At 47.3% G+C, this 25,855-nt stretch overlaps 1 protein-coding gene across 27 annotated transcripts in view; it reads right to left on the bottom strand.

Annotated features, from left to right (window-relative positions):
- The window catches only part of NRXN1 (neurexin 1), a 1,218,662-nt gene that overhangs the window by 416,460 nt on the left and 776,347 nt on the right, over positions 1–25,855 (bottom strand). For 4 of the 27 annotated variants that reach the window (XM_063123857.1, XM_063123858.1, XM_063123859.1 and 1 more), the window contains exon 1: positions 11,962–12,315. The exons of the other annotated variants lie outside the window; for them this stretch is intronic. In XM_063123857.1, the coding sequence (XP_062979927.1) occupies positions 11,962–12,190 (229 nt within the window). In that variant the 5' untranslated portion in view covers positions 12,191–12,315. Of the gene's footprint in view, positions 1–11,961; positions 12,316–25,855 lie in introns of those variants that run through there. 27 annotated transcript variants of the gene reach the window in all.

Here is a 25,855-nt window from a genome sequence, read left to right as displayed (position 1 = left end):
TTAACGCAAATTCCTCACCCCCACTCCCAGTGAATGCCTATTCCACAAGTTTGAGGAATCTGCATGACTCGAAAAAAGCTGGTCTGCTGTGGAATGAGAAACTGGAATGCTAGACTAGATAGATCTTTAGTCTAACCTAGCAATGTTCTCCTTAGGACTTACTAGTTTCCTAGATGGATGAATCTTTTTTTCCCTTTTCTTTGTGGGACCATAGCCCACCAGGTATTCCCTACCTGTATTCTGAAGTGGTGCAGACCAGACCCAGGTTTACCGACTTTACTGATGGAAAGAATTTGGAGAATAAGGAGGAGGGTTCTGAAATGATCTCCCCCGGTTCAGACATTTCTGAGCCACTACATAGAGGTTGCATTGCCACTATGCATTTTGGACAGTGTTGGCCCTGTATCCCTTAATAATAATAAAGGTCTTTCACCCGTTAATAATGAGGAAAAAGAAGCAGAGGAGGAAGAGGAAGAGGAAGAGGAAGAGGAAGAGGAAGAAGAGGAGGAGGAGGAAGAAGAAGAAGAAGAAGAAGAAGAAGAAGAAGAAGAAGAAGAAGAAGAAGAAGAAGAAGAAGTTGTTTCCAGAGTTCCATCCACAGTGCAAGATCCAAATGGGAGACACAGTTCCTTCCCAGTTGAGATGGGTAGTTTTGGCCCATCATGCAACAACACAGTGCAAGAACATCTGCCAAGAATGTAGGCTAGACTTAACTGCACAGCTGAGTTCATGAGGGATGGACATCCTCTCCAGATGTACCACAAACCACTCCTACTGGCCCCACAGGTTAGCCATGTCTGCTGTCGGGAAATAAAATGGCAAGTGTATTAGCCCAATGAAAGAAAGAAAGAAAGAAAGAAAGAAAGAAAGAAAGAAAGAAAGAAAGAGTTATATGAGCTGACGATAACCTAGTGTAACAAAACCATCCTTCCTACATCATTTTTATTCATTGTTACACATAACAAGGTCATAAAAAATATTGTTATTTATACGGCAACAAGAAGATTCCCCACTGTCACTCCACTCCGAAAACCTCTCTGATTTGGAAATCATTTCTCAGCAGCGACAGTGTAAGGATTTTATTGCAGTATTATAAATCCTAATCCTCCTTTCCAAAAAGCTGCTGGAGAGTTCAATTGGATCTTGATGGAACCAGGGAAGAATGATCCAGGCCACTCCGACGCTGGCTGGCAAAACTCCTCATTGCAACACACACACACACACCTGATGTACTACTATTTAGGATAAATCTGGTGCTTGTGAAACTCTCCCAGGCTCATCCTGTCAGCACCTAAGAACTCTGGATCAGGGATGCTAGCAGCTTGACCGGCATATTGTCACGAAACCCAAGGTTTGATACAGGCGTAACTATGGTTTGGCTAATACAGAAGCCTTTTGCTGCTACATTCACTGAAATGGGGATGGACCAGGGTATTTCCAGTTCATGACAGTTTTACATATGTTCATTTGTAACTCTGTTCTATAACATTTCTACGTGAATCTGCATTGTTGTTGTTGATAAAAATGGCACAAAAATGTATACATTTTATACTTGTTATCATGAAACTAGGGTGACCATATGAAAAGGAGGACAGGGCTCCTGTATCTTTAACAGTCGCATAGAAAAGGGAATTTCAGCAGGTGTCATTTGTATATATGGAGAACCTGGTGAAATTCCCTCTTCATCACAACAGTTAAAGCTGCAGGAGCTATAGTGTAACCAGATTTAAAAGAGGGCAGGGCACCTGCAGGTTTAACTGCTGTGATGAAGAGGGAATTTCACCAGGTTCTCCATATATACCAATGACACCTGCTGAAATTCCCTTTACAATACAACTGTTAAAGATACAGGAGACCTGTCCTCCTTTTCATATGGTCACCCTAATGAAACACTCATTTTATATGCATTTTGTAAGCCAAAAACAGCATCACAAAATTCAGAGAAAGACAATTCTTAGAATTGGAATGATAACTGCATTCTAATCTCTCCACACCATAGTTTGGAGGCCAGGTGAGTTTGGTTTCTGAATGAAACCCTTCAGCCTCATTCACCTGGAGGCTTCTCAACATGTGGAGCTTGTGAGGACCATCTGGTCTGGATCACCTCCACTGCTCCTCCAAACTGAATTAAGCAAACTTTCACTTTTGTGCCTGCAGGTGTCAGGATTTATTCCCAATCCACTGCAAACCTCAAGTAAGTTTCTCTCAGGCTTTTACCAGCCTTGCCTCTAGTCCATCAAGGTGAAAACCATCATCAAATGTGAGGCCAGCAGAGGAAGCAGCAGCCCAGGGAGCCTGGATTCACCTCCTCCCCCCTCCTGCTACCAACTGCCACCACAGAGGACTTCAAAGAATGAAAAAGCAGCCGCCTTTCCACCATGTATAGAATCAACACCATAAAAAGAACATAAGAAGAGCCCTGCTGGATCAGTCCAAGGGTCCATCTAGTCCAGCACTCTGTTCACACAATGGCCAGGGAACCCCAAGCAGGACATGGTGCAACAGCACCCTCCCACCCATGTTCCCCAGCAACTGGTGCATATAGGCTTTCTGCCTTCGATACTGGAGGTAGCACATAGCCATCAGGACTAGCAGCTGTTGGTAGCTTTCTCCAGGAATTTATCTAACCCCGTTTTGAAGCCATCCAAATTGGTGGTCATCACCCCACCTTGTGGTAGCAAATTCCATAGTTTGCTGTGTGAAGAAGTACTTCCTCTTATTTGTCCTGCAACTCCCACCAATCAGCTTCATGGGATGAGCCCGGGTTCTAGTATTTTGAGAGAGGGGAAAAATGTCTCCCTATCCCATTCTCCACAGCTTGCATAATTTTGTACACCTCTATCAGGTCACCCTTAGCCCCCAGTTTTTCCAGGCAAAACAATCCCAGCTGTTATAAGCTTCCCTCATAGGATCTGCTGAACTTTGCAACTAAGAATTCAGTGCCTGGATTTGCTTTTTTTCCCCCTCCTCCCTCCCAATCCCCTTTCCTTTGGAGGTATGTCTTTTAATTATAAGGCTGCAGGCAGGGACAGTCTTATTTTCTTATCTGTGTCAGCTGCACTGTGAGCCATTTTAGCTGAAGGGTGGGACACAAATGCTACTCAGCTATTGGGTGGTATAAAATGCAATAAATAAATAAAGATGTAAGGTTCCTTGAATCTGGACAGCTTCAATCTAGCTCTTTCCTTGCACAAATACAGCCTTTGTTCTGCTTCATTGTGAAATTCACACAAAGCCACATTTAAATCAGGGAAATCTATTATTTTTTATTTATTTATTTATTTATTTATTACATTTTTATACTGCCCAATAGCCAAAGCTCTCTGGGCGATTCACAAAAATTATTTATTTATTTATTTATTTATTTATTTATTACATATTTATACTGCCCAAGAACCTAGGCTGTCTGGGCAGTTTACAACTAAAACCATAATATAACAATCCAGATTAAAATTTAAAACTTTAAAAATCACATAAAGCCGTCCAGGGAAGGCTTGTCTAAAAAGACATGTTTTTAGTAGGCATTTAAAAGATATTACATTTTCCTCCTCCTGAACCACAAGGAAGTAATATGATATAAGAACTTGCTTATTAGGCTAAACCAAGAATTCAGCAGCTAGCACAGGAAAGGAATGAAAACTATAGTCAAGGTGATGGCCTTCAGAATCATATACTTAAGAAATAAACTGTTTCTTAACGTGGAGCTCCCATTTGGCTAATAACCATTGATAGCCCTAGCCTCTATGAATTTGTCCAAACCTTTATTAAAGCTACCTAAGCTAATGCCTGCAAACCATACGCCTTGATAGTGAATTCAAGTGCACTTGAAGAATACAGGAACTGAACTACTTAGGCCCTTTCTACACCTAAGGATTATTTGTGAACCGCCCAGAGAGCTTCGGCTATTGGGCGGTATAAAAATGTAATAAATAAATAAATAAATCCCAGGAAATGGAGGGATCGTCCCTGCCTGCTCCTGGGATGCCCTGTGTGTCATTTGCATGAACAGGGATGATCCCGGGATGACCCTGGGAAAAAGGGCAGATGTAGAAATGGCCATAGAGCACAATCTTATCAATTGGTCCTCAATTATTGAACTCAGAGGCTCCTGATCATCCAATACTGGACAGGAGGAGTGGCAGAGGTGATTTTCACCTCCCCATTCTCCCACCCTACATTTTTCGCTAGATGGGCTTTTTGCCCATCTAGCAGTGGTGCTTCAGAGGGGAGGAAAGGAGACTAGAGAGGCCTCAGGATAGCTCATAATTTGGCCTCTCTAGTCTCCTCCCATTCCTGCCCACCAAAACGCTCCATTTTTCCCACCTCCTAGGTCACTTTTCCAACTTTGGAGGGCAGCCAGCCCAGTTCTTTTCACATTGGCTGGGAAGGGAAGGGGGTTCGGATCTCCAACTCCCCTTCCAAGGTCAGAGTACTGTATCCGGGGGGGGGGGGAACCCAATATCCTACAGACCCTCAGAAGTCTAGGGGCCATAGTATTGCCCCTTTAACCTTACAGAAAAGAATGCCAGGATGGGCATAAAGGATGTAATCCTATACACATTTACCTAGGAGTAAGTCCCATTGAACTCAATGGGGCTTACTTCTGAGCAGACAGGCACAAGATTGCACTGGAAAATAAGTTTTCAAACGTCTGAAACCCTGCCATAGAGGCATGCAGCCTTAGCCAACTGCCTGCCCGGCCACTGGTGTGAGTTCTGCAAACCAGGTTCCAGTTGGATCTCAGGAAACGTTTCTTTGCTGTTAAGCCAGCCTTCCACCAACCTGATGACCTCCGGATTTGTTGGACCGATGATGGCAGCTGGAGTCCAACACATCCAGAGGCTGTGTTACATAGCAGCAAGTATCCTGACATCTACACCACGTTCAAATCCTGTGTCAAATCAAGCTGAAAAAAAACCCGTGTCAGAACAGTCACCATTTTTTCCCACCCTCGAGAGGAAGATGGCTGGTTTCCCTGCGTTGGAAATCCCTACCTTATTCCTGGTCACTGGTACACTTAGGGGTCACCGGTACACCTAGGGGTGACCACATTACACCAGTTTTAAAATCTCTTCACTGGCTGTCAATTAGTTTCCGGGAGAAGTATGAAGTGCTGGTTATCACCTTTAAAGCCCTACATGGTTTGGGTCCAGGCTACCTGCGGGATTGCCTTATCCCATGCAATCCACCCCGCACACTCAGGTCCTCTGGGAAGAATCTACTTCAGTCAGTCAAAGTTAGGCTGACGGGTATTACCCAGAGGACCTTGTCTTCTGTTGCTCCCAGACTGTGGAATGGCCTGCCGGAGGAGACTCATCAACATGACAGTCTAGTAGCATTTAAGAAAGCTATCAAGACTTCTGGCAGGCCTATCCAGGGGCATTTCAGGATGTTTTTAGGATGTTTTAACAATGCATATTATGTTCTTAATTCAGTTTTATGTATTTCATATTTACTGTTGTTCCGTGCCTCGATCAAAATGGAGAGGTGGGTAAGAAATATATTATTATTATTATTATTATTATTATTATTATTATTATTATTATTATTATTCTGATAGGCTGAAAAGTCTCTCCAAAGGCTTAGCGACTAACAGTAATAGCTTGAAGCTAAAATATGCCAATATTTTTGCCCTACCCGTATTGCCTCTGGCCCCACCCTGTTTCATCTTTGGCCACGCCCAGCCCTGTGACATAACCCACCCACCCCCAGGACTTGTCTGAAATTGAATCCAGCCCTCTGGCTGAAAGCGCTCTTCCACCTCTGAGCTTCTATGATTCAGTTCAGAGGGAAACGGTAGGCGTTTTCAATGGCTTTTCTCTCACCTGTTCAGGCAAGAGGTGACCAGGGTCATATATGCTAGCAACCTTCTCAGTCTTCCCATCCCATGACCTGGCTCCCCCATGACCTTCGCCCTTTGAGGCCAAGGGCACGAAGGAGGATTCTTTGCACATCTGTCCTGATGTGCTTATAGTCCTTCTCATGACGGTCTAACGTACAACCACACGTGCCTTTTTTGACTGATTGATTGATTGCATTTCTATACCACCGAGTAGCCAAAGTTCTCTGGGTGTCTCACTTTAGCCGGCTTAAGTTCATGGACCCAACGGGGATTGCTATGAGAGATGCAAGTCAAGGCTGCTGCTGCGGGGTCCCAAAAGCAACCTGAACTCCTATAATAGCAGGAGGAGTAAATACCAGACAAGCCTGGAAGAATGAAAAAACCTCATAACCATTCTGAATGCCCAGGGGCATACCAGGGGCATAACCAGTGGTGGCAAATTTTGAAGTGCAAGTGCTCATCATGACAATCTTCATTGCCACACATACCCCAAGGAGGTATCCAAAAATGCAGGTGTTGATTCATCTCTCCGTCTCCCTCCATGTACTATATATGCATATATTGGAGCGCTCACAACAATGTATTATTGATGGGGAAATCAATTCTCCCACTGAACTACTGTGGGGACTGCATCGAAGCTGCGAAGGAACAGGGAAGCCAAGGGGAGGGGGGGCAGATGATGCCATCATCCCTGCCAATCAAAAAGTCCTGGTGCTTCAGCTCTGTGAGCCTCAGCTCCACTACGTCACCGAACACGACACTCACTGGCATCTCATAACCTATCCAAGTTCACACCCACAGAATTTGCTTGATCACCAATACACTTTCTCCTGTTATTGCAATTTCTAGCCAACAGCGCAGAGCCAATCTATGCCAAGTACAGCAGGGCTGGGAAGCAGGCAAGCAGCACTTCTGCCTCCCAAGCCCACTGGTTGCTGGGAGTCTGAACTGGATGGAGACTGGTCTCTCACCCAGCCAAAGCTTGCCTGCAGGCTTCGGCAAGAATGCACATTCACAGACCCTTGACCTGGAGCGGTCACGCTTTAACCGCTAAGAGATCTCGCAGATTCTCCCTAGCTTTGCAAATTGAACCCATACAGATGGGCCATAGGGTTGCAACTTAAAACAGAAAAGCAGAGCATGCAAGGCTAGGGACTAACCCTTCTGCTATACAGAGCAGTTGCCCTCCTCTGCTGTTAATTCTTTAGTACTAAGCAGAGTATCCCTGAGGAATCTCTTCCTAAGGTATGCATATAATTTCTCGCACAAACTCCAATCCAAAGGGACATTTACTTGCAGGCAATTCCAAATGATCCCCCCCCCCCCAGTTTCCTGCAGCTGGGCTGGACAGTGCACCCTTTCATCACACAACAGAGTCCCCTTTCACACATTACAGAGACCAACCCAAGTTTGCCACCCCGGGCGCAGTCAGCAAAGTCACAACTCCCTGATGCATGAAGCTGCACGGCGCGCTTGTTCGCAAAGAAGTGTTTTGTCACATTCAGCACTGCACCTTTTTCGGTGAACGCTGAAAACACCTTGTGTGCGAACTGCGTCCAGCAAATTAACATCGTCTCTAATGGCTCTGAGTTTTAATGCTAAACGCAAAGGGTAAGCCACGGACCACTGTTTTATGAGGCCGTTTGCTGCTGCATCTCCGGGTAAGACTTAAGAGCAGGGTCGAGGGATAACGCTGCTTCTCAGCTGCTGCCCGGATCCGCACACTCGAGTGGGATTCGAACGGGAGCCAAATCCTCTCCTTCTCTGTCTAGGAGGCGAGAGGCACTGCAGATGGGAAGGTGCAAAGCACCTGAGGGAGGTCCGTGGCTGCTTCTTTCCCGAATCCCCCCTCTGGCAGCTGCACAGATGTATTCCATGTGTCCACGCTCAGCCAGAGACCAATCCGCTTCGCTCGAGCTCATGAAAGAAAATGGGAAGGCTGCTGCCCACACACAAATATTAACAGTGGAAAGCTTCCAAGATCACCAGCAAATAGTACTCAGGCTTCCCAGCATTACCAGTTAACACCACCACCACCCGCAAATGTCGCCCAGCACAAAGAGAGGGGGTCTCAAAGACCTCTGCTTCCTTTTTTAACACAATTGATTGCATTAAGGGGCTGTGTGTGTGTCTGTCTGCATGCGGGGTGGGGTGCGGCTGGGGGGGGGGGGCGTGAGATAGAGTAAGACTAATCCAGAAAAGAATGGGGGAAACCCTGCAAAAGTGGCCGCCTAGAGCCGATTCACCTTCTTTACCGAGGGACCCGACTCATCCAACTGCCCAGGAAACTCCCTGCTTAGTGGTGTGCAAAGGCATCAGATGCCTGAAAGTGATGCAGCTTGGACCTATGTCGGGCGCAGAACAGCATCCTTCAATTATTACAGGTGTGTTTCTGCTGTGCGTAGCCAAAGGCTACCCGGAAAATCAGCTTGCAAAGTAGCTTCCAAGTCCCTCTCCCTTACCCGCCCCCCCCGCCAAAAACAACAAGCATAACAAAACTCCCAAAAGGTGGCAGCTGTAGCACTGCTCTTCTCTCTCTTCCCCCCCCCCCCCACACCCATTCCCTCTTCTCTCCCATATAGCTTTAATTGAATCCAAGGCAATGCATGTAAAACAATTTAAAGCGTTGCTTGAGAAACTGAGTTCTGCAGGCTTCCTGGTCTATTTGTCTCCCATTCCCTTCATCTGCCCCTTTGGATTTGATTCCAGGAAGCCCTTAATGAATCTCTCTCTCTCTCTCTCTCTCTTTTTTTTTTTAAACACACACACACACACACACACACACCAAATGTGCAATAACTGAAGCGCCACACGGCTGTTAGCCCTTAATTTCCCCCATGTAGGCATATGTGATGAAGAACATGCGGAATCCTGAACGAGTCAAGTGGGAAAGGAACACAATGTTAGTCTGGTTAAGGGCTTTTGCTTTATCCCCTCCACCCTCCCATTTTTATTTTGGATCTAGGCCAAGCCTTTCCCCTGCACCCCCCTCTTCTCCATTTCATGCAATTGCAAAATTAACACGAGCAAAACTACCGATCGTTATCCCAGTGAATGTTTAAAGTGCACCGCACAACCGGAGGGTCGTTTTCTCTTCCGATGCTCTTGTTAAACGCTAACAACCAGCACCGGCACTCGTTAACATGCCTTGCGGGCCCGATCCAACGTGTTTTTACTCAGAAGTCCATCTCAAAGAACTCAATGGGACTTACTCCCGTAGGACTGAATTTTTTTAAAAAAATTTTTTTAAGGACTTCAAAAGCCAGGCAGAAGCTCACTTGCACAACTGGGTCACTTTTACACAAAGACGCAACGATCGCTTCAGTACCTTGTAAAGCTTGTGAATGACACCACATGATAGTGGAAATGAAGCATAGCGAGATGTGAAAATGAAGAAGGATGAAGCCGTAAGAACCAACCAAAAGCTCCCCCACAAAGGCAGAATGAGTTTAAATCCTTCAAGCTCCCGCACTCATTCTTTGAAATTTCCACTCCTCCTGCTGCTTCTATTAGATCACCTCGGCAAGTCAATACACATGCATGGCTATGTAGATGGAGGGATGGAGGGAGGGATGGAGGGGCGCGGAGGCAAAACAAAGAAGTTCAAATTCTCAGCTCAAACTGCGCCAGCACAGAATTCCACGGAGTCTCTTTTCTCTTCTCGACCCATCACAAGCGGATTCTGCCTCCACGCTGGCATGTCACACATTAAGACCATTACAGTTGTCTTTCAACCATTAGGGTGTTTACTTCCTGGCTTGGGCCCTTCATCTAATTAGGCGACCTTAGTTTTAGCTCATCGATTTCAGCCTGAGATAATTAATCGGAGGGAGTATAATTATCAGAGGACTTTTCGACAACAGCCTGTGGTGTTCTGCTACAGACACAAACAGGCCCACTCCCTCCTCCATTCCTGCCCATCCCCAGTTTATTTGAACTGGGGGAAACTGGTTGCACAGAGACCGGTTTGGGAGAAACAAAACGAGCAGAGACCCCAAATGCAGTCATTTTTATTTGTGCTTTGTTTTCGTATGCACACACATACACACTCTGTGTAAGGTCATCCGCCTGGGGCAACCCGAGAGGGCAGAGAAGGTCCCGCTGTGCCTCGCCCTCTAGTGTGACACAAATGCATTGGCAGCGATGGGAAAGATGCTTCACCCTGTTCCAGGCATTCACTCTATGGGCAGATTAAGTGTCCACCCCTGTGCCAAAGGATTCCTGCCGCCCAGTGATCTCACCTCACAATGCCAAAGGTCTGCTGAGGAACACGTAGGAAGCAGGTAACAACAGCAGCAGCTCCATTACTGCCTCTCAAAGACACACACACACACACATTTATACGCACAGGCTTGATTTGGAAAGGCCAGCTGGACATCTTGCAAGGACAGATATAAGCCACACAGGAGCCTCAACACCTATATTAAAATAATACACTGCAGACAGATTGGGGGGGGGGGTTTCTTGCATCTGGAGTGACAGGAAACATTGTCCATATACATTACAACCGTCTGGCTCTCCATGGATCAACCAACCCCAGAATCCACATCCTTTTTTTTATAGACCACCGAGATTTATTTATTTCCCAAAGAATACACATCAAAGGCTGAGAGCTGGAAGATGACAATGGGGAAAGATGAAGCAAAGGGGACCAGCTGTCTCTGTTCCTGGGCAAGGAGAATTATCTCCCAAGATGAGAGCAATGACACACATACACATGTGGGGGGAGTGCTATTTCTGGGGGGGGGGGAGAGAGAGAGATGGTATAGGGGGATAATGCCTTCTGATTTTATCCTAATAAGGAAAAACATTGTTCTTCTATCTGACGCACAAGTAGGCAGGTCAGAAGAGCAACCGGGTGAGGGGGATAGCATAAGTTGGCCATAAGGCAAGGGTGGATTCCCACAACCCTTTTGAGGCTTAGCAGGTCTCCAGATGCAAGGTGGTTCTCTCAGGTGGGGATGGGTGCAGCTCCCCTCTCCAGGAGGCATCATCATCTCCACGCGCGCGCACACACACACATGCCCTGCAATGGGGGCAGGTGTGGCCGCCATGTGATCGAAGCCCACCACACCCCCATCTCTACAGGCAAGGGAGGCGGTCACCTGGGTGGTGGGGGAGGGAGGTCAAAACACAGACTGGAGGGCTCCTGCCCTGAAGGCAAGAAGAGGAGCTGTGCACACCTGCACCCCGCCCGCTCCTCCCAATCCTGAATCATCAAAAGGAGGGAAAGCGCGGGGGGGGGGAGAGGGGGAGAGAAAAAGAGAGTGGGGCGGAGAAGAAAAGATTAACATCTCTCTCTGGGGGAACCTTCTACCCCCGCTCTTTTACAAGCAGGCTGGAGGGAGAGCACAAGGCGAGGTCCATCGCCTTTTAGCTGCGACTTATTGGGACGGGGGAGGGAGAACTGGGTTAAAACCATCCCCTCACCGCTGAAAGCGGCTGCAGTTCCGTCATCTTCCCCTTCTCCACCTCTGTCAGGGAGGCGTGTCTTTTCCTTCCCTCAGGTGTATTGATGGGGTCCTACATCGACAGCGCCCGCGACCGGCCCAGAACCGGTCCTCTTTCTCTCTCTCTCTCTCTCTTCTCCCCCCACCCCCTCACCTGGGCTTATTCCTTTCCTTCCCCCTCTCCCCCACCACTCCATGTTTTACACCTCCAGTTCAGTCCCCTCCGATCACGGTGCGCACAAGCACAACCCCTGAAGAGAGGTCCTGCATGTTCAACGCCAGCAGGTCCCCACGACTCCGTGTTACCGGAACCTTTCTTCACCACCTGCCACCTTAAAGGCTTGGATTCCTAGGGACGAGATCTCTTGCTTGTTTGATCTTGGAGAGGGGGGCGTCCTTCCACCCTGCCTCCCCTCTTTCCAAACCCAACGAGCCTAGGGAAAAATGTCCACAGCGGGCCCCTGCAACGCCCGCGCCCCTCCAACACCCCTCCGCCTCTTTTTCTTCTTCTTCTTCAGTTCAGGTGCGCTCCCGGGTTCGGAGTCCACCCGCCGGCCGTCGCCACGTGGGCGCGCCACCCCCTTTTCGGCGGAGGAGACGGGGCGCTCCCCGCGGCGGTTTCAGCCCTTCTCCTCCCCGCAGCCCTCCGACCACCCCCGGGAAACCCACCGTGTCCGCCTCGCAAGGAAGCCGGGGACCTGTAGATCGCGATAGGCACTGAGGGGTGCTTGCTGCTGCTGCCATGGAAATGGTGGACGTGCGGCGCCCCCAAGCTGGAGGCCCCCCAAGCCACCCCGAGGAGGCCGCTGAGAGTCAACGGGAGTATCCAGAGCAAGGCCACGCGGCCCCGGGACGGGACGGGCTCGGCCAAGACCAGCTCCCCCATCCGTTGGGGCATGGCGAGGCGAACTTCGGGCGAGGGAGGCGCGCACGGGCGGCTCACCGCACCACGGTAGGCGCTTCTGCCGGGCGCCGATCCCTCGGCCCGGGTCCCTGCTGGCCCCGCGGGAGCCCGAACATAGTCCAAGGCGGCCGAGGAGCGGCCGATCCCCCGCGAGGAATCGCGGCGGCGAAGGCGGCGGCCCCGAGGAGCCTCCAGTGCTTAGCGGCGCGCCTCCAGCTCCCCCTAGCAAGCGGCGCTCCGGGAGCTCTCCTCCATAATCCACCGGGCGGGCGATCCTCCCGCCGGGAGCGGGCAGCCGAGGCGGGCAGCGGGCGCCAAACCCCAGAAGCGGAGCCGCCGTCGCAGGGGGGAATCCATCCAGCGGCGCGAGCGGCGAGCGCTCGCCTCTCCGCCTGGCCGAAGGCGCGCCAAGAACGCACGCCGCCTCCCCGGGCGAGCCGCCCCTCCTCGCGCGCTGCTCGCCGCTGCCTATTGCCAGCACGGCGCGGGCGAAGACGGCGAGGGCGACGGAGAAGCAGCTGCAGAAGGCGACGGCGGCGACGACGACGAAGAAGAAGAGGAACGCGGCGGCGGCGACGACGCTGGGCAGGAGGCGGCGAGAGGAGCTTCGCAGGGAGAATCCATGGCACGCGTCTGAGCGGAGCCAGCGCGGCGAGGGGGGCGGGCGAGAGCGAGCGAGGAGCGAGCCATGCTGGCTGGCTGGCGGCGGCGGCGGCGGCGGCGGAGGAGGAGGAGGCGAGGCGAGCGCTATGCAAATCTGCAGTCTCCCGACAGCAAATCACCGGCGCCTCGGTGCAGCGCAGCGGACCGACCGATGGGGGAGCGAGCGAGCGAGCGAGGCAGCAGTGGGGCTCCGGCGCCCGCCCGAGCGCCCCTGCTCGCGCCTTCGCGGCAGCGCAGCGGCGCGCTAACTGGAGAGGGCCACGTGGCCGCCAGGCGCTGCGGCACGCAGCCAGGCCCACGGGCCCCCCGGAGTTTCCGGGCTTTCTATGCGGGGGGCGGGAAGGGATTCTGATTTCCAAAGAGAAGGAGTCGGGGCGGGGGCGCCGGGAGTTGGGAACGCTCCCAATGACGTGCTCGTTTCGGGGGAGGGCTGAGAAAATGCCCCCCTCCGCCCGTCCTCCACCTCACCCGCCCAAGCCTTTCAGTGGCGTCCACGTTGATCGTCGACTCCGATGCCAATGGGCAGTGAATCCGCTCCGGGTTTCAGTCAGAACTCCAAGGAGCAATCCGAGGTGCTGAACCCTATCCCCAAATGGGTTCAGCACGTTCGGATAGCTCCTTTGGAGTTCTGACTGGTTCTAAGTGAAACTCAGAGTGGATTCACCTCCCCACTGACATAAGAGACACCAGGCTCCACTGGACTTTACCACGTGTGGGTCAGGGAGGGGGGCCTTTGGTGCTACAAGTGTTCAAGCACAAAACGGAAAGGAAGAACGGCAGGGCTTAAAGTACTAAATATATTATCAAAATTATTTCTAGGCCTCTTATCACTATGTACAGCACCATGTATATTGATGGTGCTATATAAATAAATTAGATAGATAGACAGATAGATCACAACAGGATGGGACCCTGTCCTGAGGAGCTTACAATGTAACATTCCGTATGGGAAATAGCAGAGGAAGGGGCAGTAAGGGCAATACGTAGTTTTAGTTACACCTGCTTACCTTTAGTTCCATAACTCTTTGTAAGGAATGGCCTCATACCAAACCAAAGCACTGGTACATCTTGCTTTATATTGGCTCTTGCGCCGTTCTTCCCCCAATTTGGTTTCCTCTGTGTGTGTTGGAAGAGAGCTCTCAGCAGCCCCAATCACATTGGTTGTGCTGTCTGGATGATGGGAGTTGTAGTAGCCCAACACATCTGAACTTGGAATACATGCCAAGCATGTGCACTCTGACAGCTACGGCCTTTCCCCAAAGGGGACCTCTCCCAGCGGCTGGCGGTACAAAAGGAGGTGCAAGCCAAGCCAGCACATGGGAGGAAGGGATTTAAAAGAGAGCACCATCAGTGTTGCCTCAAAAAGCTCAACATGCACAAAGTTTGAGAGACACACATGTGCATCAGAGAGCCAGTGTGGTGTACTGGTGAGAGTGCTGGGTTGGGACTTGGGAGATCCGGGTTCTAGTCCCCACTCAGGCATGCAGCTCATTGGGCAACTTTAGGCTAGTCACTGATGGAGGCTAACCTACCTTGCAGGGTTGTTGTGAGAATAAAATGAGAGCCAGTGTGGTGTACTGGTGAGAGTGCTGGGTTGGGACTTGGGAGATCCGGGTTCTAGTCCCCACTCAGGCATGCAGCTCATTGGGCAACTTTAGGCTAGTCACTGATGGAGGCTAACCTACCTTGCAGGGTTGTTGTGAGAATAAAATGAGAGCCAGTGTGGTGTACTGGTGAGAGTGCTGGGTTGGGACTTGGGAGATCCGGGTTCTAGTCCCCACTCAGCCATGCAGCTCATTGGGCAACTTTAGGCTAGTCACTGATGGAGGCTAACCTACCTTGCAGGGTTGTTGTGAGAATAAAATGGAGGGACAGAGGCAAACCTCTGCCTCAGGTTTGTTGCAAGAGGAAAAACTGTCAGATATTATGTAATGGAAACAATAAATGAAAACTTAGGCCACCGTTTCCTACTGAGAGGAGATTAACACATGTAAGCGTCTCACTCAGTGGCTTGCATGTGGGAACAGACCATCTCAGCTGTGATACCAAACAGCAGGACTTGCATACTGCTTCATCTTCCCTGAAACAAAATGCTTTCCAATAGTCAAGTCATGCACTCAGCTGCCAGTTTTCAAAATCAAGTGATGCACATGCATGTGTGAACCGGACTAAACCACGGTCAAAAATTTCCTGGCGTGAAGAAGATTCAAACGCACCTCACTTATCATGCCCAGGACTTATATAGCGCCACCTTCAGTTCCCAATTGAAATGATTCTCCTCCTCTGAAATACAAACACTAAAGGTCTAACAGGATATCCATGTGGTCTGATTCCATTCAAATCCATGCTTGATGGAGAAACTCTCAGTGACTTTGTGTCAGTCGCTATTGCTTATTCCAGCCTATTTGTTTATTTATTTATTTATTACATTTCTATACCGCCCAATAGCCGAAGCTCTCTGGGCGGTTCTCAAAAATTAAAACCACAATAAAACAACCAATAAAACAACCTACAGGATAGTATAGGATAGTAATACGCTTCAGAGCATGAGTGGGAACATTTTTTTTTCCTTTTGAAAGCTGTGTTTCCTGGGAGGGTGGGGCCATGCCATTTTCTCTCTCCTACCCCGTTCTCTTTCTTCTGACCTCTTTCTCCCCCTCCCCCATTGCTTTCTCTCCCCCAGCAGTCTGAAGACTGATCGCTTGCAGAGGGCTTTTGACATTAGGCCAAGCTTATCACCGTCACTATATCATTCATCCTTACATCTACCCTGTAAGGTCAGTCAGTATTTGCTCCATATTGCAAACATGCAGGGGGGTGGTTGCTGCAGCTGAAAGAAAGTTAAGTTCACAGGGGACTCATTATTTCAACCAAGGACTTACTGTGTTCACAGTTCACAGCACCTAGAAAGAGCAGGCTTTAAAATAAAATAAATCAGCAGTTGCCATTTCAAAAAGCTATGCAAAAATTAATAACTAAAACAAACATAAATCCCAAGCGTCAGGGTTCTAGTACACACCTCCCCTTCTAAAAACTGGCTGTTTAAAAGCCAGATGTCCATTCGAATATGTGTCAGAGACCAACAAAGAATATTCCAGCTCATAGAATTCATCCTTAGAACAACCCTGTAAGGTAGGTCAGTATTTGCTCATTATTGCAAATGTTCAGGGGCGGGCGGGTTGTGGCTGAAAGAAAGTTGAGTTTGTGGGAGGCTCAATTGAACTGAGGACAGTTCACAGCTCCTAGCAAGAGCAGGCTTTAAAATAAAATAAATCAGTGGTTGCCATTTCAGAAAGCTATGCAAAAATTAATAACTAAAACAAACATAAATCCCAAGTGTCAGGATTCCAATACAAACCTTCCCTTCAAAAATAAAAACAAAAACCTGACCGTTTAAAAGCCAGACATCCATTCAAATATGCGTCAGAGACCAAGAAAGACTATCCCAGCTCTTACAATGCAATCTAATGCCAGGCACTTCAAAAGCAGCTACCCGTTTTAAACGTAAAACCTTGCAGTGCCACACCTGGGCACAACAGGGTGTGTGAACCGCTAACGTCTTTGTTCCAGCGCTTCTAGCTCAAACAGCGTTTTCTGTTGCGCACTGCAAATCTTTCCAAGATTTGGCAATTCACTCTGAGACAGATCTGCTTTTGTCGACAGAAGAGGGGAAACAGAACACAGACCTATTGTATAGCAGGTATCCTCTGTTTTAAAGAAACAGTCTGTTGAACACTGCCCCCCCATGTAGTGCACTAAAGCTCCTCTGAATTGCACAAGGGGCGAAAGTAACTCGATCAGTCCGACCCGAAGAGTGTGGTAAGAAGCACGTATTTCTTTCCCAACCTGCTGCTCATCTCTTGAAGCTCAAGGGGAGAGACCAGAAAGGACACATCTGAGGGTGAATTTAATTGACGTATAGACTTCAATATTAGTGTCATTCGTACAAAACCTGCACGAGGACAGAAGGCCTGCTCCATGTGTCATTAGGTAACAACCCCATAACTTTTATTTAACCTCTGAATTGTTGAAACATTAATTGGTTGAATAATAAAGTTAAAGTGCTTTGGAAGAGACTTGGGGACTCCTCGGGCAATCAGGGTAAGGGCTGTAACTTACCCCCCCCCCCTTCATCCTGGCAGGGAGTCTATTTTGAGAGGGTGGGAGGCCAATTTCTCTTCCCCACCCCACCCCAAAATGCAGACACTGCAGTCCCCATCAAGAGCAGAGATATTTCTGGCCAGCTCACTAGCTCTACGCACCAAGTAATTATTATAGACAATTAAAGTGGACTTTGCCCTAGGTGTGTATGCCACTGGCATGCCCTTTCTAACCTGAATGTATAAAATATTAAATTATACAAAAAACAATATATTTTATTAATGGCACCTGTTGTGGCTACTTTGGATAGCTTCACTCTGTAAGGTGAAGCAGGGCTAGTCCTGAGCCAAGATGTTGGCTTTAACCTTGCTAAGACTCTCCTACACAGAGAGAGAGAGAGAGAGAGAGAGAGAGCCTGGAGAAGAGAAGATCGAGGGGAGACATGATAGCACTCTTCAAATACTTAAAAGGTTGTCACACAGAGGAGGGCCAGGATCTCTTCTCGATCCTCCCAGAGTGCAGGACATAGAATAATGGACTCAAGTTAAAGGAAGCCAGATTCCAGCTGGACATCAGGAAAAACTTCCTGACTGTTAGAGCAGTACGACAATGGAATCAGTTACCTAGGGAGGTTGTGGGCTCTCCCACACTAAAGGCCTTCAAGAGGCAGCTGGACAAGCATCTGTCAAGGATGCTTTAGGGCGGATTCCTGCATTGAGCAGGGGGTTGGACTCGATGGCCTTGTAGGCCCCTTCCAACTCTGCTATTCTATGATTCTATGGGAGGGAGGGAGGGAGGGAGAGGGAGAATGAGAGAGATCTCCAAAATGATGCATGTGTTTGGGGATACATGGGAGCAAAGAAGATTTGGCCAATCTCATCATAGTCTGTCCTAGGTTCAAACTACACGGTACATTATTTATTTATTTTTCAATATTTTGATACCGCTCAATATCTTTAAAAAGATTCCAGAGCAGTGAACATAGATATAAACAGTCCCACCAACAGCCCAGGCATGCCTGATGGGAGAGGGCCTTCTCGGTGGCTGCTCCAAGGCTCTGGAACTCCCTTCCCAGGGAGGCTAGGCTGGCTCCCTCTGTGTTACACTTTCGGAGGCAGGCAATTTTTTTTTTTTTGTTCCAGCAGGCTTTTGAAAATACTCTGGAGCTGTGTTAATGTATTGCATTTTATTTTAATTTGTTACTGTTTTTTATTTATCTTTAAATGATTTTAATTTTACTGTGGGTTTAATTATATTATAATTTCTGTAAATTTATTTTTTTATTTATTTCATTTCTATACTGCCCAATAGCCAAAGCTCTCTGGGAAGTTCACAAATAAATAAATAAATAAATAATATATTTATATGTTTTAATTGTACATGTTTTAATCTTATAAACCATCTTGAATCCCAGTACTGGGGAAAAGGCAGGATATAAAATTATTATTATTATTATTATTATTATTATTATTAATTATTATTATTATTATTATTATTATTATTGATTTAAAAAAGCAAATTAAATTGTTCAATTTAAAATAAAAGACCAGTGAAAAAAAGGATAGTCAGTTGGAGGAAGGCTTCTCAAAATAGAGTTGCATTCATGAGGCTGGTCTAGTGAATCTGAAGGGTGGGTGGGTTGATAGAGTGATATGAACACCTGTAAGAACTGTGAAACTAAGAAGTGCTGCCCGAGTTTTCCTTTTTCTTTTTTTCCTCCTCCCTCTCCATCCCATTTCCTTTTGTGTCATGCCTTTTAGTTTGGAAGCCTGAAGGCAGCGACTTCACTATGAATCATTGTAAGCCGTTCTAGGAGCCCTTTTTCTTTTCTTTTTGTCTTTTGGTTGAAGGGTGGGGTAAAATGCTGTAAATAACTAACTAAATAAATATGAACCAAGGTATGGAAAGTGAGCCTTCATGTACAGAGGTAGTATACCTCTAAATACCAGATGTGCAGGACAAGGAACAGAGGGAAAGTCTGATGCTTTTTTGCCCTGCTGTTACCCTTCCCAAGGGCATAACTGACACAGAGTCATAGAATAGTAGAGTTGGAAAGGGCTAGCAGAACAGGATCTATGGTTTGATTTGGCAGGATTGTTTTTTATATTCTTTTAACAATAATGCAAATCAGTGTTTCTCTTCAGCTGCTGGACAGCTCCCAAAAGAACCGTGCTGGCTTTCAAGGGTGGCTGCATCCCTTGATATCCGCTGCCACTTCTTAAAAAACTGCTTTCCAGCCGTCTCCTAAAATCCCTGCCTTTTCAGGATCTTGGCATGCCTACAGAGTCAGCGCTTTTGAGTAAACACTGATAGACGTATTTTTGGACTTGGATATGGTGAATGTACGTCTTCGCCCTCGCTCTTCAATTCCTGTGTGCACAACAACCTGTGTGATTTAAGACATGATTGTCTCCTTTTTACAAGTGTGAAACGGAGGCTGATAAAGGGTGAACATGACCAAGGCCACACAATCAAACTACAGCAGAGGTGTGGCTTAAACTCAAGCTCCCCCAAATTAAAGTCCAGTCTCTCAGCCACTGGACTATTGACACCACGAACTGTTTTACGAATTAATAGCAAAATAAGAGTCAAACTACAAGTCATGGTAATTGCATAGCAGGCAGCTGAGAGTTAGCTTTTTCGTTACTTATCTGAAATCTGTTCCCACCCTCGCTCACTGCTGGTTCTCAAGCCATTATTAGGATCCCTGAGCACTATGTCTGCCTCAAAAAGCAATAGCAACAGAGGTTCACCTTCTGATAAATCTCTTCTACATCCCTCCCATCTCTACAATCGGAAGTAAAGAAAGGAGACCCTATTGGAAGCTAGAAGTGTCATTCACACAACTCTACACAACCCTCCTCTCCTTTTCCCACCCTGGTCTTTTCCTTAGGGAGAAAAGTTGCAATTTTTGCAGGCACATCTTTAAACAGTCTCCCTTTGCAACTGATTCCCCAAATTGCCTTAGGCGGACCCACATGAAGCTTCAGGAGGACCCACATGTGCTTCGGAGCGATTCAGAGGAAGCTCAGTTCACCTCGGGCATCTTCCAGGGATTCAGGATTCATTTGGATCTTTGCACATCCCTAACTGAAACTCAGTTCTGTACTTCTAATGGATCACCTTTGGCACATGGATTCCAGATTGTGCTCTTGCCATGAAGTAAGGTCCTTTATTGGACTTAAGAGGAATTGTGTGCATCCTGGCAATGGAGCAGCGGAATAAAGTATCAGGCTTTAAGGCCCTCAAAATCCCTAAAAGCCTTTGCGGTTTCCCAACAAAAGCCTTCAGCTTTGGTGACCCTGGATAAAATAAGGTGATCTGTATAAAGCAGGAAACCCCAGCCAAGTGAATATCATGAGCAAATAAAGGTAAAAGGAGAAAAGTGCACTGCCAGGCAATTGAAACCCAGATTGAAGTCTCTGCTTAGCTCTGAAACACACTGGGGGGTCTTGAGCAAATCACCAGTTTCCAACCTAACTTACTTCACAGAGTTGTAGTGAGGATCAAATGAGATTAGTCTGCTGTCACTTCCCTTAAGCTCCTTAGTGGGAAGGCAGGATCCGGAAGGTGTAAGAGGATGGAAAGAGCAGAGAAAGATTTGGTAGTTCAAGAAGTTAAGGGAGCAGCATACCCCAACCCCCATGCAAAAAAAAAAAAAAAAGTTTGAAAGAAACACGTTCATTCCTTATGATTTTTTAAAAAATCAGCCAACCTTTATTTCCAATTTCAAGGAAATTGTGGCTGTCAGACATGTTCATCCTTTTCATGTTTTATTAAAAAAGCTTAATTAGGACATCTCAGTTCTCAAAGTGAAGCTCTTAAATGAAAGATAAAGTTTAAAGCATCTGTGGGTAAATATTATTAAAATCTATAGTAAGCACCATATCTTATTCACAATTCTTACTCCTGACACCAAGGAGGAAGTGGGGTTTCTGGGTGGCCATCTGGGGACCAGAGCCAGCCCCGCCCTCTTCCTGGTGGAAGGTGACCAATCACAGGTCACCTTCCACCAGGCACTGCCCAGCCACACCTCCGCTGAAATTCCAGAGCAAGGCTTTGGGGCTCTCTTGACGCCATCTTGTGCATCCTCACCTCGCTCTGAAGAAAAAAGTCACAGTAAGTCCCCAACATTTTTTCTCCACAGATTTGGTGATGAGCCCCGGGGCAGGTGTGTGATTGCAGCAGTGTCATATAATCGATACTGCACCACAGCACACCCACCCTTTCTGAGCATTTAGACAGCCCCAGGAAGAGGTAACTTGCCTTCCCCAAAGGGACGGACACGGACACGGACACACACGAGTTGCCAAAATGAGGGATTACTCACAGCGAATGCTACGGATATTAAAAGGATGGCTTCACATTTGCTAAGTTGCAACAGACTCTTTCAAGTCAGCATATCTAGGTTTTCTCCCCCCCCCTTTTGCTAGGTTTTCCCCAAAGAGTGCTTTCTTTTTTTTTGGAATAGAAGAAATGATGGCAGTTCTCCCTTTGAGATCATTTGGCTGTTATTGCATCAATAGCGGAGATCCTTCATTTTTTAAAAAAAACCAAACCCGCAAGAAAATGCATAATGCATTCCACCCACTGGGAATTACTTCCAAGGAAACATGCATACAATCGGGCTCTACATGCTTGAAATCCTTACTGCTCTACATGGCAGTAAGTCCCGGTGAACTCAGCAAGACTTACTCCTTAGTGAACCTGCACAGGATAGTATAAATATTAAAATTTTGTTTTTAGCTGTTGCAATTGTTAAGGGGTCTTAGATCTGGGCAGGCACCCATGTTACCATTCGGTGCCCAAGTCTCCAAAGAACCTCAGACTGTTCTTGCAAAATGGTTACGTAAAAATACTTCAAGTAGGTCTTAAGCACCTGTAAAAACTGAAGCCTATTAAAATCAAGCAACTTTTTGGTTAACTCTTCTACAGGAGCAGGCAGGAGGGAGACAGGAGCAGGCAGAGACCATCAGAGCCTACTTCAGTTGGACCCCACCCCCCACAGGGCTAATTGTCATCTTGACCCTGTGGGGAAGAAGAAGGACCTGTTGGTCTGCCCCTCCATTGGGAGATGAGAGGGGGGGGGAGCAGGGCCTTCCCACCGGCCTGAACTGCCTTCTTAATTTTCTTTTCTTCCTCTTCCCTCCCCATCTCCTTTTCCTTGTGTGTCATGTCTTTTTCAGAATGTAAGCCTGAGGGCAGGGACTGTCTTCTTTACTGATCAATTGTAAGCCACTCCGGGAGCCTTTTGGGCTGAGGTGCGGGATAAAAAATACTCTAAATAAATAAATAAATAAATAACTGCCTGTGAATTAGCTTCAATTCATATAGTCCATTTCCATTATTTTGTGGATCTCACTTTCTCAATTCAATAAATTAGCTGGTAACTAAGGCAGCTTCCAGATGGAGGTCTCTTAGTGCTACCAATCCAAAGTCATTGTGAAACTATTCCATGCTTTCCTCCTTAACAGTTTTTTTCCCTCTTCAGGTGAGACATCGTTATATAGATCCCCCAGCAAAATTCTGGGAATAAGGCAGGAAAGTGCTTTAAACTTAGCACATGCAAACGAAACAACGACATATTGTTTCCCTGTTAACTTCTTTCCACTGTTTATTTCCTCTCTGTCAAATTTTGGGACCCAACTACATGTGCTCAGTCCTGATCCAAATCAGGCCCTTATACCTGTAATTTTCATTTCATTGCCAAAACGTGGGTCATTTTTAGGTGATGAAAATTTGAGGCGCAGAGGCCCAGTCTGGATTGGGACCACAGTGGTGTGTGTGTGTGTGTGTGTGTGTGTGTGTGTGTGTGTGTGTGTGTGTGTAAAGGCTTAAAAATCCCCTATTCCACATGTTAAGGTCCTGATCTGGATCAGCTCCCCTGAAGTTAATTTAGAGTAAAAATTAAAGAAAGACAGAATAAACAAACCAGTGAACTGCAGGGCAGGCATCTGTACTGCAGTACTCCGTAAAGCACAACACACACGGATACCATCATCATCATCATCATCATCAAGATAACAATAAAAACAGTCATAGCAGAAGCAGCAAAACAATTCACTGGACCTCACTGCCAATCTTGTAGAAAATCAGGATGTGCTGGTGGAAACAGTTCCAGTTCTGCCATCTGTTATCCCTGAGGAGAATAGGGCTAGATTTCAGCTCATAGTAAATCTTTGTACACCTGGATTCAAAGCATGCAATTATTCTATATCTTTCATTTCCTCCAAAATGGACTTCAGTGAAATGTTGAACATCATGCATATATTCCATTGTAGGAGACTGGTTTATGTTTTGTGTTTGTTTGTGTGTGAGTGTGTGAGTGTGTGGTTCTCAGCAAAAGTGTTACTAAAAATTAGGGCTCTGGGGTAAGTTACCTTTACATTAGCGATGAGGAACTTGAGGTCCCCAGGATCAAACCTGTCTCCCTACCAGATGACCCCATTGGTTGAGCCTGCTCCCTCACAATCAGTAAGGTCTCTACCATTACCTACTGAAGGAGGTGTACATGAGAAAAATAATGCAGGTGCAACTGGAGTTTGTTTTTGTAATGTATTTATTGCCTTGGCATTGGGTACGTGAAAATAATTGCTGACATGGATGGTCAGGGCACAGAACCGTGCTGGAAATATATCTGAGAATAATATTTCCAGCAGCAGAGGCAGTATGCCTTTGTATGCCAGTTGCTGGGGAACTGCTTTAGGGATGTTTTAGGGTGGATTCCTGCACTGAGCAGGGGGTTGGACTCGATGGCCTTGTAGGCCCCTTCCAACTCTGCTATTCTATGATTCTATGAACATGGGTTGGAGGATGCTGTTGCACCCGTGTCCTGCTTGTGGGTTCCTGGTCAACAGTTGGTTGGTCACTGGGTGGACAGAGTGCTGGACTAGATGGACCCTTGGTCTGATCCAGCATGGAACTTCTTATGTTCTTATCTATGTATAAGTGGGATGGGATCTTTGATCTGATCTGATGGAGGAGTTGCTAGTGAAGAAACAGCTTGGCTTATCCTGTCCTTAGGAAATGGATGAAGTTTAGGGGTGGATGGAGGACCACCATGTTACTGAGAACCTCCATTGTATTGGATTTTTTTATATAAAAAAATTGTGTTGGCATCAACCTACCACCTTGTCTAACATGTCTTTTGTTCTGGGAAAGGATGCATGGGCCAAGGTTTCATGGCAGTTAGGAGCAACCGGATCCTTTTGGTAGTATGGTAGAATTAAGGGAACTCTGGACAAATGGAAATGCCTTCCTGACTACCAGCTCACCACCCCAGCCAAACAACCCATGACGGTACCTTTAACCTAGCCAATCATAAGCCTTAGAAGAAAGCATGGAGCAATTGTGGAGGGTCATCCTCACAGTAAGATAAAACACCAGGTTGAAGCACCACCTGGGCATCCATCGTGATATCCTTCCCCCCCCCCTGAGTTATCTATTGCACAGTCTCTTGAAAGCATGAGTTTTCTTATGATTAGTCAGCTATATTTAATTTGAGCAAGCAGCCATTAATCCAAAGGAAAGTTCCCTTTCATCCCCCAGCGTCCTTGGTTGAAATCCATCTGGAGCCAACCCAAAGTTGTTGTCTCTTTGTGCGTCCACTTAAAGGGCTCATCTAAACAAGCTGTTTATTGCACGCTTGCGATTGGCCACTCATGGAAGTTTTGGGGTCCATTACTTGATGTCGTCAATGACCAGGGGGACATCTACACGGGTGCTTTACCCCGGGGTAGCTTCGGAGTGGCGGCAGGCGATCTACATGACGCAGCTGCCACTCCGAAGGGATCCAGGGGCAAAGCTCCAAAGTTCCGCTATAAAAAAGTCGGGTACTTAAACCTGACTTTTTTTCAGCTTGGAGCCAAGGCTCTGTGCTACGGCAGAGCCTTTTTAAGAAGAAGAAAAAAATTAAAGGGGGAAGAGGCCGGACAGGGAGCTTCGGGCTCCACAGTAATAGATTTTAAAGAATGGGGGAGAGAGGAACGGGGCAGCATGGAGTCAGCTGCCACTGCTGGGAGCACTAGGGAGGGAGGAGGAACAGGGCAGCCAGCTCTCCTCCCTCTGAGCTTGCCCTGGCTGCCACCCTACCTCCCCTCCAGGTTTTTTTATTTTTAATCTTTTGATGCAAAGGTTTGCATCTAAAGATTAAAAATAAAAAATGGAGGGGAGGGAGGAACAGGCCAGCCAGAGCAAGCTCAGAGGGAAAGCCAGCTGCCTCCCCCCTCCCTTGTTCCCCACCCCAGTTAGCTGTAAATGTGATCCTTTGCATTTACAGCTAAACAAAACACACACACACACACATGCACTTTTCCCATTATAAAACCCCCACTTACCAGAGAAGAGGGGGCATGGATGCTCCCAGGAGCCTCAGGTGGGCGGGCATGATGCCGCCGGCACCTGTAAACCCACAATTGCGCTCCTTCCCATATAGACGCTGGGAAGGATCGTCAACGTGGCCGCGCCACAGCTTGATTGGCCGGGCGCAGCATTACCGCAGTCGTATAGACGAGGGCCAGGAGGTCTCCTGCTGTATGTCCTGGAAATCCCAAGATGAAAGAACCACTTTTAGTAGCCAGGGGGAAATGGACCTTCCACCACTAGATGGCGCTGTCTCAATAGAAGTGAAGAGAAGGGAAGTATTCAATTCAAAACACGCGGTCGCCTCTGTGGCCATGTAATGAAGCCCATAACAATGGCACCAAATAACCAGGAAGCAGAGCCTCCCAGGTAAGCAGCATGATTCCCCCTTAATGTAGAGACGCTCAAAGTCTATAACTGCTCTTGGTACCAGCCTACCTCACAGGGTTGTTGTTCTGAGGATAAAACAGAGAGGAGGAATACTTTTAAATTATATATGGTTTTTAAATTATATATTTACTTTTAAATCATATA

Source organism: Elgaria multicarinata, chromosome 4, assembly GCF_023053635.1.
Source record: "Elgaria multicarinata webbii isolate HBS135686 ecotype San Diego chromosome 4, rElgMul1.1.pri, whole genome shotgun sequence".
Classification (NCBI taxonomy): domain Eukaryota; kingdom Metazoa; phylum Chordata; class Lepidosauria; order Squamata; family Anguidae; genus Elgaria; species Elgaria multicarinata.
Note: the sequence above shows the minus strand (reverse complement) of the source record. Positions and strands in the feature narration are given on the sequence as shown.